Source organism: Nannobrachium achirus (genome assembly GCF_963921795.1).
Source record: "Nannobrachium achirus genome assembly, chromosome: 13".
Lineage (NCBI taxonomy): Eukaryota > Metazoa > Chordata > Actinopteri > Myctophiformes > Myctophidae > Nannobrachium > Nannobrachium achirus.
Window position 1 is genome coordinate 21,473,648 of NC_137833.1, and position 19,582 is coordinate 21,493,229.

Consider the following 19,582-nt stretch of genomic DNA (forward strand, 5'->3'; position numbering starts at 1 on the left):
GGTGTAGCCAGAGAAAATAGTCAGCCATGGTACTTCTATAAAGCAAAAATCATTTTAGGAGGAAATATTCTTGTCTCTAGTGATTTCTATGTGCATTGCCTGACTATCTGCCTCACCTTATGGGTCTGATCATGCTGGAGAGCCCTAGACCACTGGTTACAGATTTTGACTGACATTTTGTCAAGACGTGCAAGTTGCAACATTTTCTAATCAATTGGCTAGGACTCTAGACAGAGTCTCAGACAGACATAAACAAACCCAATGCGCCCATATATAGGCATATATGGAGATCTGTGTCCAGAGTCACAGATCCGATTGCTGGGCCCCATATGCCCATGTATGGTCATGTGCATATATGGGACCGAGTGACTTCAAACTCTGCACACACATCGACAAGTACTCGGAGGAGTCCGGGGCCAGGCGTTGAGTCGCTCAGATGGGAGGTTGTCCAGAACCACCAATGCAACTGATATGCCCTGTATGGGCATGTCAATATACGGACTAGACACGGACTAATAGATACAGAGATCTCCATATATGGGCATTAAAGGTACACATGTAGACAGACAGATACAGAAATCTCCATATATGGGCGCAATCTCGGATCTGTGGAGCGGCGTAGATGCGAGGGCCACGTAACCCCACCCTACTCAGCCCGAACCTCTAGTTTGAAAAACATACCTTTGATTAAAGTTTCTGTTTGAAAACATCAACACAGTTTTAAAAATAGCCAAGCTTGTAGATCCGCCATTTTTGAACATTTTCACCAAGAACGACATACCCCAAATATAGGGACGTAAAGGTGGTTAAAAATTGGGCTACATAATAGCTGCATAACTGCCAATATCGAGGTCATCAAAAAGGTTAAATTAAACCAAATAATGACCAATATATATATCGGCCATACCGATGTATATCGGCCAGGCTTAGCATCTCCTCCGCTTCTCCTGATCTCCTCCAACACTTCCACAAGCCCCCAGCCCGGGACATGAAATGTTTAGACTAGCTTGGACTGTATGCGTGACGTACTGTTTGGCAGATGAATAGTGTCCAGACAGTACAGACTACAGAGGGACAGGCGTACAGTAACGGCAGCCAAAGCAACGGCCCTGCAGAAAAGAAAGGAACTGCAGAACTCAGAGAGCCGTCTGAGGACCCGAACCCACCTGCTGCCGCACAGAATGCTAACCATAACAGCGCTGATCCTGACATAGATCACATGGCGACAATTTTGAGTGCTCCCTTCTGTAGGGATTGCTCTTGGGACCCTGAGCTGATCTCCCACACACAAAACAGAAAGTCATAGACAAGGTCTCCGACCAAACAGGGACCTTTAGGATCAGTAAAAAAGTTTCCATTCCAACTGTCCTGTTTAATATATCACTCTTCCCCTCCCCCACTATGTGTACATCCATACCTCCCCCCTCTCCATATCACCAAATGAGAGGGGAAAAAAAAAAACAATCACAGGACTCCAAAGACAGCTGCAGCTTATAAGGAATGTGAGGGGCCTCAGCCAAGAGTGCAGGCAGGGAAACCATACCATATATGGTCATAGATGCAGAAACTAATTTTTATCAATGAGTAGAGTGGTGGGCATGAGAACGCCTTAACATGCAATGGTTGATCCTCATCCTTGACAGTGTATGGTACGTGTTAGCAACTGACTTGTACAAACAGTGCGTGAGCAAATAGGCCTCCCAAAGTGTGCGTCTTCAAAGGGGCCGTACTTAAAGCCATGTAAACAGTGGAGGGAACCTCAGGCTTCCAGCACGTGATTAAATGAAAGTGCAGCGTTACTTTGGGATAACGAAATGAGTCTGCTGATGACGGATCCACAGCTTCACTCCAAACGCTCTAATAAAGAACCTGGCTGGAAAACAAAAAAGGTACTTTCACTCAAGCTTTAGAAGCCGAAACCGCCACGTTCAGATCGCCATAAGATGAGCGACTACCACAAAATGACAAAAGATATTGATTTTTCAATAATCTTACTACCAAAACCAATGAAATTATTATTTGTCATAAGATATCAACTTAAAAACTATATTTCCCAAATGATTAGCATGTAAAGTGAATTTAAGTTGGTTCATTCTCCAAAACATTTATTATATTACTATTTACTGACATAGTGAGTGATACAGATTCTCACAGTCAAATGAGTCAAATATTTTTCCAAAAGATGTTAAGCACAATGAAACTCAAACATGTTTGAACATAATCCTTAACAGAAGACAGCTCAATCCTACAATCAAAAGTAAACAGAGAATTTAATACAGCAAGCAGGCCGTTATGTTTTCCATCCTAATACAAGCCAGGCCAGCCACTGATTTATATTTTCATGGTGAAGGTTAGGACAGCTTTTCTGGGCCAGAGGTTAGGGAGGTAAAGTTCTCATCCATTGTGGTGACGAGGATGATGTTGTGGCTTACCTTACTCACTCTGTGGCCCTCTGAAGGAATACTCTCACACTTTTGGCTCAATTAAAAACGATTTAGTACACAAACAAGCCCAACTACAAACAGCAAAAGCCAAACGTTGTGTGCAAAATCCACTACTGGATGCTGACTTGATTAATTTGTTATTTCCTTGTGCGTGTCTTGGCCTATTCTGGATGGAATTGCCATTTGCCACCATAGCAATTTGTGACTCTCTATGGTGTTTTATCTTTTTAAGTATTGCTAAGGCAGAAGTCTGCAATTACCATTTTCCTTTAGAATGAGGCAGTCAACAGTTCACACAACAAGCTTCTTGACATGAAAAAGTACCATTACTCCGGAACATACAGGGAGAGGGTTAACACAGGAGGAAAATCATTGTAGCGACTCAGACTTTCACAGTGATTCCTTAGAAGAAGCCATTTTTTAAAGGATATATTTTTGCAACTTATAATCACTTTCTAAACAGGAAATTACTCCTTCCCCTTTATAATTACCAATAACAGAGAAAGATCTCAGTAAGCTCTCTCACCTTAGTGTCCCCCAGGCTCTCCGACTCAGACACCTGGTAGGTTAGGTCCGTCTCCTCGAATCCTGTGGCGCTCATGCGCTGGTCGGTGGACGGATCGTTGCGAGGCGGCGAGTCCGGGGAGTTGAGGCACGTTTGGATCAGGGCTTTGCCCGTCTCGCTGGTTATCATGGGCTGGAGCTTGCGGGTGGCAAAGGTATAGACATGTCCCGTTTCACTGGCCACCAGTAGGAGAACCTGGGTTCCCGTCAGCGTTGAGAGCTCATAGGCCTAGCAGGGACAATAAGAGGATAGACCAAATGTTAAGGCCATAATTCAAACATCAGGCAAATACATGCTCTTCCTTTAGTTTGTCCCACATAGAAATCATTTGAAGGACAAACTGATAGAACCACACAAAGGGGAGAAAATACACATATATATATATATATATAAAAACTACAGCCAACAGCTCAAGAAAAGACAAGATTCTAAAAATACCAAAGTAGTGAACTCTTGACGTATAGCGCAAATGCACCTAAAATAACACAAGATAAAGCTCCCAAAATAGAGTGTGATATAGCGAGAGACTGATTGCAGCAGGGGTCTCGGTCAGATAGGAAAGTGGGAGTGGTCAATACTAAACTGGTCCCTGGTAGAGGATATGAGGCATCGTTCCTCTCAGGCAGAGGTGGCTGGTCTGTGGAACATGAAACCATCAGTAATCTCCTCTGCAGCCGTGTCATTCATTATGCACCAGGCATACCTGTGCAACCATACTCGGGAGATTCAACTCTGTATGACGAGCACATAAAAACACACACAAACATGCACATCGGCATGAAACAGCTCCCACTTTACACACGCTCAATGCTGCACTCGCAGTGAACTCCAGCAAAAGCCATTTGATTTAAATGAGTCATCAGTAATGTTGAGGAGGCCTCTAGAGCGGAGTAAGACACCGTCCCATTAACATCACCTTGGTGAACAGAACGCAGCCTGAACGGACTGATAAATGAGCCCATTGTTGTCAAGAGAGCATTACGCCGGCACAAATTTCATACAAATCAAAATTATTTTATAATGTAGTTATATTGCTATGCATACAGGGTAGATTTAAGCTACTTTGCACATTTATGTGTTGTATTAAATCCAATCTTGTCAATTTGGCTGGAGAACAGCCATTAAAGGAGTAGTTCACCCCGAAAATGACCTTTTTTCTATTGATTACTCACACCATGGAGACTTGAGTTCAATAAATGTTTTTATTTTTTGTCGCATTCCTAAGACAAAAATGTGATTATAATAAATTTACCCCCATTTATTCTGGATGGAGATAAATCGGGGTAAATAATTATAAAAATATATTGTCATCAAATTTTTGTCTTAGGAATGTGACAAAAACAAAAAATATTATTGAACTCAAGTCTCCATGGCCTGAGTAATCAATGTAAGGGAAATATTCGAAGACACTCTTGAAGAAGGTCCAGTGCGACCGAAACGTCTGTCAAGTGAAATAAAGATGAGCAGCTGAGCAAGAGCAGAGTGCGGGATTTTTTGTTCATGAAATATCTTTTCATGATTGCCTGAGTAATTAATAGAAAGTTATTTTGGGGGTGAACTACTCCTTTAACTGACCATGTCATTGCCTTTTGTGTGTAACAATATTAAGGTAGAGCACCAAAAAGAACACGGACACACGCAGTCGCACACGCACACAAACGCGTGCGCACGCACACGCACGCACGCACGCACGAGCCAACAGCCACATGATTGGAGCCAGGAGACCGTAATTAACTGTACACCACTAACCTCCTTTGTCGTTAGTACCAGCATTGATTAGGTATGTTGTTGCCCGAGAATGGTACCTAAAGACAAGGGCCTGATGTTTGGCCAATATCAGAGATGGCAAGAACACATTTTCTATGTTATTAACGGTGGAATTGTAAGCCAGAAACGCTAAATAAAAAGTATCCTTGGTTGATATTCTCATAAATATTCAAGACTTGACTTGAGGTTGACAGCTCCTCTGCCAAGTCAATCATCAGCACAAAATATGTTCGTAGTGGAGTCAAGTGGACATTAGATTGTGAATACCGTATTCACTCACGCATGTTTAAAAGAATATGGACAAGAGATATCAAACGTTACATTATGTTCACAGGCCTGGTAATTCCCGTGGATTATTCGTTAACAGTATTCTTATACTGTATATTTACTGATTAGATTCTGATATAGATTCTGCTAAACCAGAAGCGAGATTCCTATTAGAGGTCCCCTGGTTGTTTAAACCAGTGGTTCCCAAACTTTTCAGGTCGAGACCCAAAAGAGATTAAATGTTTGCCCAGGCCCCAGTCTAGGGACAATAGCAGATCTACATGTGCACAGGTACTTGTAGATCTTTTCCCCCCCCCGTTTCTGTCCATGACCCACAAATGGGTCCCGACCCACTGTTGGGATATCCTAATAATCCCTAGACCCATTTAAGAAAAGAGTGGGACGAATAAATACATTGGAGTAACTCTTTCAACCAGCACCAACGTGTTGCCCTTGATGCAAGTCAATTGGTAGACACTTGGTAGTGGTTTGGATTGTGTAGTTTAACTCAATATTGGCTAGATATATACTTCATTCCATTGATTAAAAAAATATAAATTATATATTTCAAAATAATCTCATTGATTTACACTGCCCAGTTGAAACAGATCTCAAAGTCTCTCTTAGTCTTAGCACATACATACTGTAGTGTAAACAATGTACAGTAAACAAATAAAAAGAACATTCTGCCAATACATAAAATCTGGTTCTGCTGCAATTTGAATTAGGAAGACGACCCAGGCTGGATCTACAGACCAACAGGAAGTTGATATTTTTATTTAAAAATAAATAATAAAAAAATGCTGAATCCACTTTGTGTGCATTTGTTTTATCGCTAGCCAAAAAGAGTGACTTTGAGACCTGTGCATTGTGTGTATTGTGTGCAATGTACTGCAAGTTACAAGGGAGACCATTTTGAACAGCAATTCCTGATCAATGGAGCAACTATTGAAGATATCTTGTCAATATTTGGAGTTACGTCATGGCAAGGTACTAACTACACATCCTAAACCAAAGTGGGTAATAGCTGAAGTGTGAGGACAAGTTAAAAGGAAAGGATTTGTTTTCTCTCTCTTTACATGTGATGTGATCTTGCTGTAAGTTTTGAGGTCAGGTTATTTTTTCCTGTATGCACATAACATTTACTCTGGAGCAGTTGAGGTAGAGGATCCCGTGGTTGGCGTGGTTTTTGACACGTAGGCTAAATTAGCTTCTTCTCATCATTCTTCAATATGAAACTGGCTCATGCCCACAAAAGATCCAGGCTGAGATCAATCCTTTCAGTCTTCACCTTGTTCCCGCAGCTGACATAGCATACGGTGTGCAACAATTTATAAATGTGCATCCAGGGAGTGGAGTCAAACATCACTCATAGCCAAGTATCTACATAAAGACACCTCAGTTTCCACGACAACAGCCTAGGATGCGAAAGGAAAAAACAGCCAAGTGGAAAACAGCAGCTGCTTCCAAGTAAAATAAAAATAGGGGAATGAAAATTCTGACACTACAATAAAGCACAGTGTAAATGTTTTGTGGTAAAGATAACATAATGTCTGCAGTGATTGAAGTAGCTCAGCTGTTGCTCTGTAGTGCGAGAGCCGTCAGCCAACGGAATTGACTTAGCATGTTACATGACAATAACTTTGTAATAAGATACACTTTGATTGTAGATGTGGTACTGGTATAGCATGGCACCAGCATTGCCTGTATTCGCTCCTTCGGAGCAGAGCATATAGAGGCCTATATCAGCTTTATCGCTGTAGATACCGCTGGCATGCCTGCCCCACCTACACATTTTATCAGTAGTGGTGTGCAAGGCTGACTGCAATTCACCTCTGGCAAGAAGAGCTGTAACAAGACATTGGTTGGTTGGTACCATAATGTGCAGCATTGCATTCATGCGCAGCCCCCCGTTCTGTTTGAGTGCCCTTTGACTGTCCTCTGATCCATGTCCCTGGGGTTGAGTCAGCTGTTGGCACCAACAGGGCCAGGCTGTTGTTCGCCACCACATGGCTGTCGCCTGCAAGCAAGACACCCCAACCCCTCACACCTCACCCTGTTCACTGTGGTGCACTGTAAAGGATGCTGGTGATAGGTACTCCCCAACAGTTCCTAGTCCTACACATGGTTGTGGGCATGTGTGTGTGTGTGTGTGTGTGTGTGTGTGTGTGTGTGTGTGTGTGTGTGTGTGTGTGTGTGTGTGTGATTGATTGAATACATTATTATCAGTTCGCATAGGACAAGCACAGGACAGTACAGTTCAAATACAAGGTCTACTAATAGGATTTAAACCCAAGAAAGCACAGTTGTTTGTTTACATTGGGGTCCTGTGTGTGTGTGTGTGTGTGTGTGTGTGTGTGTGTGTGTGTGTGTGTGTTTTTTTCATGGCCAGAATTCAGAAAGACTTAATATCTATTTAGAGCCCAGTCATGACACTCAGCCCGAGTGTCGGAGCAGAATTTAATAAATTGCAAAGAAATCCAAAGCTTTGTTCAAGTGTCTTTACTGTAAGACACCAGTAAGTCTAATCAACATTAGAAAGTGTGTGACTGTGTGCTCTTTATAACTGTATTGTAACGCCACCACCGGTGAGTTTTGTGCAGGCTAGTGAGTGAGATGTTCCTGATTGATTGATTGAATACTCTAAGTTCGCATAGGAAAAGCACAGTTACAGTAGGCTACAGTATATACCGTAGTTCAGACAAAGTCTACTAATAGGAAACCCAAGAAAGCACAATGGCTTGTTTGCATTGGGGTCTTTTGTACTCAATTCATAAAGAAAGTGCATGAAAGAATGAATGCTTGCCTGCCTGCCTGCCGTGAATACAATGCAACGTGAGAAAGAAGATGTGTAATGATGAACGTTCAGATAGCAGCACTTGAACGTTATTATAATTCAAACGAGTGCAGTGACAGGAGAACGAGGTGAGCAATGAAACCAACCGTCTCACTGACACAGGACAACTCACCTTCTTCATTATACCGGTTTTCCTCTTGCTGAAGGTCGTGTACCGCCTCAACTTGTTGTCAATAAACTCCATCTTTATCTTCACGCGCCCGCGTGTCTTCTTGCCCGGCTTGGCCCCCGCGACGCCCCCGGGGACCATGCCGTAAGCCCCGGGCGGGACCCCCACCTCCTGGCCCGTCACGGCCGCCTCCATCTCCCCTCTCTCCCGCTTCACCCCTCTCCTGCTGTCCCCGATTGAACCCAAGGGGTCGTCATCGTCCAGCGAGTCCGACTCGTTCTCTGACCCGCTGCACAGGGGCGCGCTCTCCCTGTCCGGCTCGAACCTGACCCCTCCGTGGTGCATGCCCACGATCCCCGTGTTCAGCCCGGCCATGATTCCCCCCTGGCCGGCGGGCTGCAGAGTCGTCAGCCCCGGCGTCCCGTTGTTCCCCGGTGGTCTCCCCCCGGGTCTGGGACCCCCAGGACCGTTGTTGTTGCCCCCCAACATCCCGACGGTGCTCTGTCGTCCAGCGGTGCCGCCGCTCAGCAAAGCCTGTCCTGCTCTGACCAGAAGGGGACGAATCCCGCTGGCGCCGCCGAGTCCCGAAGAACCGTGTCCTGTGCTGCCGGCCCTGCCTGAGATTGACCCGTTGTTTCCTGGTTGTTGTGCCGATCCAGACTGGCTCGGTAACATCCTTTTTTTAACGGGACCGCGTTTCTAAACAACCAGCCAAGAGCCGGGAGGAGGAGGAGTGGTGCGTCTCGTAAATGACTGCAAAGCACATACAATACAACAACCCCAACAACACAGGAAATGTAAACACAACCGAGAACCCCGACGGCGGTCGTTGTTGATTTCGAGTGTCTCGGGGATATAAACTAGTGGCAAGTGTAAACTTTGAAAAGTGATGCTACCCCCTGAGACCCTTCACCATGGCTCCGTACAGCGTTACCTCCTCCTCTATTTCCAAAACTCGCAGCACTTTCTCAAAAAGGAAAACGCGAAGGACGCCCTTCCGTGTCGGTCCGCCGTATAATGTAGTCCGCTAGCCCTGAAACATGATACACGGATAGACCTCAACCTAGCGATGAGCAGTTTAGCCAATTTGCCACGTACCTCTATACAAACGTCCATATTTCAAAAATAAAGTGCTTGCTGAAGGCTCACGGATGACACAATATGGTACGTTTAGGCAGAACTGCCAGTTTCTTCCGTATTGTAGTTTGATAAAAAGCATTTTAATCCGATTGGGGGCCATTTTCTCGGATTTTCAAATACGCGACCCCATCGGTTGGGAGGTGTATTGCACACTGATACATTAAAACCTTTTTTGAAAATGGCGACCGATCGGATTAAAAAGCTTTTTATTAAAGAATATGGAAGATACGGGTAATTCTGCTTGAGCGTAACATATTGTGACACCCGCGAGCCTTCAGTAAGCACTTTATTTTTTAAATCCGAATGTTTTTGTAGACGTACGTGTCACATAGGCTAACCTTCTTAACAGCAGGTTGAGGTCGATCCATGACGGTTGTGAGATACGACCGTCATGTTTCAGGGCTAACCGCGTGGTCAACGACAAAATGTCGTCGCTCGTCGTCCTTTAGAAGCCCTGGCTGCCACTTTAATCTCGTTTCAAGTCTTAGCGGCTTCCCTAGTTCCTTACAACGGTTCACGGAGACACACGGCTATTACAACTTAAAACATGTTATAAAAGTGGAGTGATATCACACTCGAGGAACTACTTTCCTCCTTATAAAGAGATACAATGTTTCCTTATATGGTGTTGTCTCTCCTTATTTGGTGAGTCACAGCGTCGCCTGGGGATTGGTCGACGACCGTCTGAGCAGCGCTGCCATTGGCCAATGTGGCGTAATCATTAGAATAAATACCAAAATGGTTGCGCTACCCGCAACGTCACCGTGTGGACAGGCAACGAGATACCAAAATAACAGAACATGTAATGTGTTTGATAGTAGACCAGACCTACCTACTATCCCATTTACACCACCTCATACTGTGAATCAAACGGCCAATGTCTGCATTATATGTCTCTCCAGGCAAACACAACAAGTATCTCTTCTTTGAAAGCCACACATACTCAACTCACACACTTGTAGTTACAACTATGGTTACAACTAAATAACTAAACTACACCACCACTCATTCACTTGTTGCTATTCTTTGACGTAGACATTTAGCAAGAGCAAGACTGCCAGAAGGTCTAAAGTAAAAGCACGTTGGTGTAAAATTTTCGGACAAACTTGCCTGGTTCACATATTATAACTCGGTAAACCCTCTTTATTATTATATAACCAGTCCATGAGGCTTCTAACCAGAGTCAGACTCAAACTCAATCATCTGTAAGAAAGGTTAACATTCATTTCCATGGGTCAACAACAGCTCAGGGCACAAATGAACAAAACAATATATATTCAGACTGATGTTTTTGAACCTTCAATTCATCAATAGGCATATTTTATCTATCTTTATTTACTGATAGCACCCCTAATTTGCTTCATCTAACCAACACTCAAAGCATATTGGACATTTGCATTGTATTTGCATCATAAACGGTGTAGACAGGGCCTTAAGTTAGCCTATATTACCATGGGTGAAACAATGAACTCTGTTAGACCTTGCTTGCTTGTTGGCTGCAGCAGAAGCACACAATTTCTCAGCTAACTGTAAGCATATAGCAAACATAAGACATAGAAACACCTGTGACCAGCCACGTTGCAGGCTTTTTCATAGCTGGAGTTTCACAAAGCCTTCAAACAATGTCTCTGCTCACTTTCAATTCTATCAGACCTGTTGTTAATCATGAGATTAGATGGATAGAATGAAACCCTTCTCTGCAGTCTGCACCCTGGCTCCCCTCAGAACTGAGAGGGGAATCAGTGATTTAGGGTAAACTGTGACAGCCACAGACAGATTGTTTCAGATGTTACATTTCCATGGCAATTAGTGAAATTATCAGGGGAATATAGGAGACATCTTGAACAACCATAAAATATGACAAGGTATACTCAACACATCATTGCATAGTAGTTACTATTACTAGTAGATAACATTTGGTAAACTGTTCTTGGTCAGTCAAATGTCCTAAATTAGATGAGTGGCGCCTTCTAGTGGATCACCAGAGCACTACCGTGAAACCCCCCAAGAAAGCTCTCACATTTACCTATACAAGCAGTGATGTCATTACGTACGCATCAAAAACTCATTCAAGTCGCCCAGGGACTCATTCATGTCATGGTCCTGGGGTCCCGGGGATGCGCCTCCATTGGAGTCCATGTTAAAATAATTTACCGGGTCGTGGTAAAAGAAAAACATTTTAAAATTCCACAGACACCACCATTGTTCATGGGTGAAAGCATCCTACTTTACCCTACGTTAACACAAATAAAATCCACGTAGAAAGTCTTAAACAGGCGATAGAAACGTCAATGTTTTGATTCCACCGACGTCCGACGCCATTTTCCACCGACGTCCGACGTCATTAGGGGCACATGTTTTAGTAGTTCTAAGTTCAAACATTAGCCAAATTGTAAAATAAATATAAGAAATAGGCAAACATTTTGTAAATAGCCGATCTACAAGCTCACAGCGCTCGAAAACATTGTATTGAGGACTCATAAAACTTTTCTGGGACCCATTTGAATGACCACCTGTGCGTCCCGGGACCCATTACCATTACATTGAAAACCTAGTAACATCACTGTACAAGTATGGCTGGTATTTAGTTTTAGATACATTGATTGCATAGGTGTCAGTACAATGTGAGGTAAGAGAGAAATTCACCCAAAGGTCCAAACATCCCTTTCTGACCCCTTCAATAATGAGTTCTAACTAGAATCAATAAATCACTAAGGGGAGGGGGGGATCGTGGTATCGCTAACAGCCCTGTTTATAGCATGATGGTATCAATGATTTGGTGTATCGCATGACTAGTTGTTTTGATTGACTGCCATGAATGAAACACGTTACACACTTGTTACAAACACTGAACGTTTATTGACAGCAGCATGTATATAATTGTGATTACTGTGAACATTTGCTGAAGCGGATAAAAAAAAGAGGACTAGGTGTGAGTGCCTAGCATTCATAGAAAACAAAATATTGTACACTAAAAACAATAAGTATAAAAACAAGTTTATAAACCAAAAAAAGGCCATCGCAATTGATTAGATATTGTAAAAAAAAAAAAGACGACGAAGAGGGAAACAGTTACGATAATCCTTCATTTGCCAGGCACTTAAAACACGTACAAGTGACTAGTTTGTCACACTTTTATTCTGAACCTCATTTGTATTTAGTGTTAATATATTCAGCGGGTAGCCGTACTGAACATGAACTGAGATGAGTCATGACACTGGATATACTGTATAGTGTAGTGTAACTACTTTATGTGATCAGAAAGAGTACCTTTCTATTATAAACACTCCGTAAAAAAAATAACAAGAACAAAAAAAGACAGGACCTTCATGATACATAAACAGGCACCTGCACGTCCTTCTACACAACATGATAGAGAAAGAGGGATATTTCTTTTTTCTTTTCTTTTTTTTAAGTGAAGTTAGTGCACGGCTTCTACATTATGTACACATCGCCCGGTGGGATGATCCGCTTTGTAACATTGCACAAAATAACTGGACCGGATACCGTAGTATTGATTGGACCTCAGGAAGAAAATATATGATGCCGTGGGTTCACGGACTTGAACCTGTAACAGTGACAACATGGTGAATGAACTGAACATGTTCATGTTGGTCTTCCTGCCCTAAGATAGATAGATAGTGACCATTAAGAACCTCAAAAATGTATGAGAACAGAGGACACTCATAAAAAAATAATATACCCACACTGGCACAGACACCGATATATTCCTTGGCTATGAACTTGATCATTGTTGCTTTTTTGTTTTTTTGTTCATGAAGTGATACAGAGAAGAAATTGATACATGTCGCGTTATCCAAGTCATTAAATGCAAGTGTAACAGACAATGATTGAACCTTCATGCAAACCCCCACCCATTCATCCATGTGTGCTTACACAGTACCCTGATATTTGCTTGTTATATACTGCATCATAGGAATAGCACAGTGGCAGGAAACACTCACATACTGGAGGCTGGGAATTCAAGTTGGGAGTGTACAGAAGAGGTGAGGTGCAGGTCCAGTATGCAGTACAGCACCCCCTACTGGACAGAGTAGCTTAGAGTCTCCTCCAGGATTGCATTGATGTGGAGGTGGCAGTGGGGGAACATTGTGTTCAGGCAGAACAATCGAAACAGTCTCACTTCATGCCCAGGCGCAAAGCTTCTTCTTTTTAACTGAAGTCACAAGAAATGCCACTTTTCATCAATCTTTTTCTTTTCATCATAGAAATGCACCAAGGAGGCTACAGAACAAATGATTCTAGGATTCAACAGGTCTTCACAATCTTTGAAACCATAATGGCTATTCATCCGAGTGCCTCATCCGACGTCCCCTGCAGGTAGTGGAAACAGGTCCAGGTAGGTGGGTAGGGTAGGTGGGTAAGGGTAGGGCACTGTGGTTCTTGGTCTCCAATGAATAGTGTCACTGAGACAGACAGGCCCTGAGAAAGGGGATTTGGGTGGTCTACAGGCATACAGGGTCAAAGTGGAACCACAATAAAAGGGCTGCAAGGGATAGTCTTCCATGCTGCAGTTAAGGCAAGTGTAAACTCCTGGCACTGCTTACAAGAGGCCATTCACACCAACAAACAGTGCATTTTCCATTGGTATAGCAAAAAAGTCTTCTCTTATCCACACATACACACTTAGTTTTTCTGTTGAAATAGATAGAAAAGTTTTGTTTTTGTTGCTCCTCAACCCTCCTCCCTGAAATGTATAAGACTATTAAATCCAGCATTTCTGTCTTTGTTTGGAGGGTTGACAGTAAAGTCCCCTCTGACGCGGGGGCCTCCGGTCCCCTCAGACCTTGCTGTCGGAAGGCAGCTCTCCCAGAGCGTGGACAATCTCGCTGAAGGAGGGGCGCTCTTTGGGGCTGGATGCCCAGCAGCGAACCATGAGCTTGTAGACCTTGGAAGGGCACCCATCTGGAACGGGTAGCTTCAGCTTCGACGCCTGCAGGCCTGGAGAAGAACCAGCCGAGACACAGAGTTACATTCAAGGACCGGACCATACCACCGCCAATACATGCTATTAGCCATGTATTTTACATAACAGACAGATTTCATCTGCTAGCTAGATTTTGTATTAACATTTTCTCCAAAGTCACTAAAATGTGACTGAACATACCTGATTAATTAAGAATGTTTGAATTGCATACATAGATCACAATTTTCATAGAAATGATAAGGCCTGATGCCAGTTATGTCTCGCCCCTGGTATGCCTTGAATTGCTGAATAAAAGTGTTGGGGAAAGATGATAATCAGGGAGAATGATGAATCAGGTATGTGGACTGGCGAGCATCTGACGAGCATATTAGTAGGATCAGGTTTGTAGGTGTAGATCAGGCTGGACATAGCCCTGCACTTGCGCAAAACGCCATTGCAAAATCGGCCCGGCCCGTGGTGTTCGAGGCTGGCTCAGCCTCAACCCCATAAGTGTCAGCAATTTATCCACTTAAACCCTTTATGCTTGGTAAACTTAGTTGACCTGGGTAGTAATTGGTCAGCTCTTTTTTTTCTCTTTGCCGAAAATATCCTATCTACAAGCCCGTCACAAACAAAGTGCTACAGAAAGAAAAGGGCTCATATACTGTATTAATAGGTTACTATATCCCGATTGTCCATTACAGAGAAGCAATGGCATGCAGTAGACTAAAGAATTAAGCCAAGTTACATGATCCAGCAGCAAATAATAAACAGTACATGACACCAACAACAATGCTCACACATTAATAGCAACTGTCCATTACAGAGAGGCCAATCTGGGAACCCATTGTAAAAAGAAAAACAGTGCTTCTCTGTTTTGTTCCGTTTGAGAAATTACAAAGAGGCATACGCATGCTGTAAACGTGATGTACAAGTACAGCCCCTGGACAAGACGCTAGCATGTCGCAGGGACAAAGAGAAACAAAACATAACTTTTAGTTCAATCTCAGTGTATCCAAGATATTCGATAGAAATATATAATTTCTTAAAGCTAGATTTACTACATCTGTGAACTTCCTGGGCAAATTGCTAGCCAAGCTACTTAGCCTTCCTCTTAGACTAGGTAGACTCTGATTAGTGTTCGGTGTGATAAATAATAATAAATGGATACCTTCAGTCACATCACTCCTCGTCTAGTATGAAAACCGGATTTTAGATGTAAAACTATTTTAATGCTATGGAGGGAGGAAGTACTAGGATTTTCATTGGTAAGCTTGGTAAAAAAAAACATTAACCAGACAAAGAACTGTGTGGGTCTTTTAAGCTTGTTGCATGGCGAATCATTGGTGTGGACCTTATACTGACCTTCCAGCACCTCGTCATCAGTGAGTTTGGTGTGAGGCTGTTCCCCAAGGCTGAACACCTCCCACATGAGCACTCCAAAGGCCCACACATCTGACTTGGTGGAGAAGTCGTCCTCAAAGACAGACTCAGCTGGGAGCCAGCGCAGGGGAATCCATGCTTGTCTGTAGTGGTAGTACTCACTTCATGCAGATGGAGACAAAGAGATGGGAGAGGCAAAGTAAGCCGATCGCACGCTTTTACCAGCAATCGAGCGTTGAGAGCGTAAAATGAAACCAAATGGTCCATTTGGTTTCATTTTACACTCTCAAGAGTTAAATCATTGTTAAACATCTTATTATGTAATTTACAAGAAGTCTACACAATTACAGAACAGGGGTTGACACTAAGGTCTCAGAGGCACTTGCCCATCGGGCAAGTACAGGTCATGTTCTACTTGCCCTCAGGCCTTGGCAAAATATCAAGTTTTGGGTCTGAGATCTCATCAAATGGTGGTCCGTGGCACAAATGCTGTATACATAATGGACCTTGATGTGAAAAAGGTTGAAAACCACTGTGATATATTATCACATTGGCTGCCATCAGTGCAAAAGTCATGTTCAAATAAAAAAATCACCTGTTGTACACATCCTTGCTGAGGCTGAGTGCAGACACTTTGACGTGACGTTGACCACTGATCAGGCAGTTCCGGGCAGCCAGGTCTTTGTGCACGAAGCGGTGATTGGACAGGTGCTCCATCCCATGAGCCACCTGGGCACAGATGGAAACCTGAGGGGAGAATCGAATGTTAATCGGCTGAGAAAGCTGCACAACATGGTAGACAGTACAGGGTCAATGTGCATGGTTCTCAGCAGTTGCGTCAGCAGTTCCCAACTCCTGATTCCCGGGACCCCTGAGGTACTACTGATTTTGCACCCTACTGGGATATAATTTGCTTTCATCTGGTGTCTCTGTAATTCTGTGTTAAGCCTGGGTAGGATATAAAACCAACAGCACAGGGATGCTGAGGATTAGAGCTGGGAGCCACTAAATAATCATATATACCAGTAACACTCACTTTGGTCTTTGTGCTGAGAGGCTGAGACTTGATCTTCTCATCTTTGTTTTTGGAGATCCTAAGGAACTGCTTCAAGTCACCCTAAAATCAGAAAGAAAGAAAAGAATGGAAGGTGTTACTCTTGTTAGTGTGTGTATGGTAGAGCTCACCCAATGTTAAGGTGCATAGATCAGAATAACCAGACGAATGATTGGTCTTCATGTGTACATAATGATGGACCCGAACCCTAATGGAGCCGTGAAATGAAATTAATTCCGAGATCCGACTGGATCTAAGATATTACAGAACTGAGCGGGACAAGTGCAAACAACTGATCCATCTTTACCCTCACCTTTCCTTTGCTAAGACGCAACTCGCTGGCACGTAGCTCAACCACAATCTATTTCGCACAGGTAAAATCTGATCCTAGGTCAGCTTAATCATCACGCAAGTTTACACTTCATGTGTTTGTCCCTCGATCAACAGTGCCCACGGTAGTGATGCGCGGGTTAGGGCTTTTTATGGACCGCGGGCCCCCGCAATTTTAATTATCTAACCCAGTTCAGCCCACCCCGCAACAACGCATCAATGTTCACCGCCCAGCTCAGCCCGGCCCGCCGTCATTAAATACATGTCAAATACGTCTTTGAATGTGGATTTTTAAGGCAGCCAATTTCAACTGTGCAAAAACAGAACGGAGAAACTTTCAGCACTGATTTAGAGCACATAGCCTAACATTGCAGTGCAACAGAGCCATACAAAAATATCGTTCGAACATTTAAAAGCAATGAACCGTTAATTAGCTACATGACGGCATGACGAGTGACGACATGCATGTTTATATTAATTGATAACACTCCTGTATGACTATACACACGGAACACAACTACTGTATCACAGAGAGATGAGGATCGAGTCACAAGCCTATAGTCACTGGCGCACCGCGCCGAGACACCAAAGCAACAGCTCTACGCCTCTCAACATAATATGTTGAGAAAATATTATTTTCTACAATCTATGCTCTCACCACAGCACGACAGCATCCAACCAGCAGAAGGTAATTAACCAGCTCCTTACCTAATCTGCTGCGGAGGTGCAAAGTTTATCAAACTTTCAAAGGGTGTACGTTGTTTAAGTCAAAGGAGCATTGTTTTCATATCATAATATGAACTTTAGTTTAGTCAAAAGCTTGTACAATCCACACTGGTCCACACGTGAGTTCTGTTTACATTGAGCTGCAGATAGGCTGTGGCAAGTGAAGTAGCCAATAACTAACAAGCAGAACACTTCCTCTCAAGCGGTGGATTTCAAAATAAGATCGGTATACTCCCGTAATATGATTAGGCAACTGGTTTTATTTTCAAGTCTACTTACAGGAAGTAATGGACTTAATTAGAATTACATGACACAGACCCGTTTGGCTGACAAGCATAGGGAAGGACACTTGATGCGCATTATAGACCTATAGTATTTGAACGAGACCGCCTCAACCCGCCCCGCCAATAAAGTGTACATTTCTTGGCCCAGCTCAACCCGGCCTGCGGGCTGACTGCGGGGGACCGCGGGACGCCCCGCACATCACTAGCCCACGGGTCTTCTCGGATCTACTCCGTTATTACACCTAATAATTAGAGTGGGAACCGACCCAGACCTAATAGACCATAATAAAACATGGACTGTAACCCGTGGATGGACCTGTTAAGATATCTACTGCAATCCTCTTTTCTGTGTGAGAGAGAGTGTGTGTGTGCGTGTGCGTGTGTACGCGTAATTACCAGGTCATAATACTCCAAGATCATGTAGTGGGGTTCCGCCTCCCTACAAAGGCCCAGCAGACGGACGATGTTGGCATGGCTGAGCTTGGCAAACATATCCGCCTCGCGGCGGAAATCTGACTGGAGCTGCTCGTCTCTGGTCTGGAGGCTCTTCACCAGCACCACCGTCTCCTCCTCGCTCTCGTCGATGCCCTTGGCTTTGGCCAGCAGAACCTCACCAAACTCCCCTTTACCTGTTATAGTACATGAACACCCAGAACACAAAGCAAATGAATGGTCTGCTACCAGAAATTACACATTTGGAAGACAAAAATATATATAATAATTACCATAAAAAAATAACAATTATGAATCAAAGATTTGATTTGACAATGATACTAATGTCATTTTAAGTGAAGTAGTTCAGGCCTTGGTTGACTGGAGTGGATCTTTTGTATTTTATTGGGTTTGTTTTGGACATGAACCTGTAGCGATTCTGGTCATAGAACAGGTGTTTCTCGCTGCAGGGTGAGCTTAACTCTGACACATCATTCTAACCATTCAGAGTTATTTAGTTTTAGTCATAGTCTTTTGAATGAAATTGCATTTAGTTTTAGTCATATTTTAGTCATCTGATTTTTTTTAAACCTTTAGTCTAGTTTTAGTCGAGCCTTGAAGAGCCATCAGGGTGGGCCTTAATGGTGTTGTGATGCCTATTTTACACTTGGTTGCATGCTGAAAATAGCCGATCTACAAGCTCACAACGCATCGCAGCGCGACACGTTGTGAGCTTTAATGTAGATCGTCTATTTTCAGAGCGCAACACAAATGACTTGTTCTACTGGATCTCTTCTCCACTAGTCCCTCCCTAACATTTTAGTCTAGTTACTTTTTATTTGTTGACAAAATTATCCATATATTTACTAGTCTTAATCATCATAGCTTAGCTCACTGGTTCTCAAACCTTTTCATGTCAAGGACCCCTAAATTGACACCTATTAGCCCAAGGACCCCCATTTGAAAAGATATTCAAGGGACCCCATAAGAGAAGATTTTAGGGCTCTAGCATGCTCAAAATTTTTAATTTCAATTTAATTTTAACTCATACAGTGCCAGGCGACTTTTAGAGCAACTTTCTCACTATGGAGTTCCCTGCCAAGCGACTTTGGGCGACTTTTACTTAGAATTTTTTTTTTTTTTTTTTTGGACCCAATTAAATCTAGTAAACATGATTTCAATCGCGATTTTGCATGTTCCACCCCCCATACAACCCCATCTTTCAAACATGGCAGCCATTTTTGTTTACATCTGAAGAAAACATTATGGCTGATTCCAATCTTTTTTTTTTGTTTGA

General features: G+C 43.1%; 2 protein-coding genes across 5 annotated transcripts in view; both read right to left on the reverse strand.

Annotated features, from left to right (window-relative positions):
- Positions 1-8,931, reverse strand: part of LOC308297563 (serum response factor-like) — a 35,570-nt gene extending 26,639 nt beyond the window's left edge. For all 4 annotated transcript variants that reach the window (XM_080741026.1, XM_080741028.1, XM_080741025.1 and 1 more), the window contains exons 1-2: positions 8,013-8,931; positions 2,971-3,237 (exon numbers count right to left, since the gene is read on the reverse strand). In XM_080741026.1, the coding sequence (XP_080597152.1) occupies positions 2,971-3,237; positions 8,013-8,684 (939 nt within the window). In that variant the 5' untranslated portion in view covers positions 8,685-8,931. The remainder of the gene's footprint in view (positions 1-2,970; positions 3,238-8,012) is intronic.
- A 3,083-nt stretch (positions 8,932-12,014) lies between these two features.
- Positions 12,015-19,582, reverse strand: part of ptk7b (protein tyrosine kinase 7b) — a 123,385-nt gene continuing 115,817 nt past the window's right edge. Inside the window, exons 16-20 of the mRNA XM_080740463.1 lie at positions 18,250-18,482; positions 16,496-16,576; positions 16,055-16,206; positions 15,442-15,620; positions 12,015-14,111 (exon numbers count right to left, since the gene is read on the reverse strand). Of these exons, the coding sequence (XP_080596589.1) occupies positions 13,951-14,111; positions 15,442-15,620; positions 16,055-16,206; positions 16,496-16,576; positions 18,250-18,482 (806 nt within the window). The 3' untranslated portion in view covers positions 12,015-13,950. The remainder of the gene's footprint in view (positions 14,112-15,441; positions 15,621-16,054; positions 16,207-16,495; positions 16,577-18,249; positions 18,483-19,582) is intronic.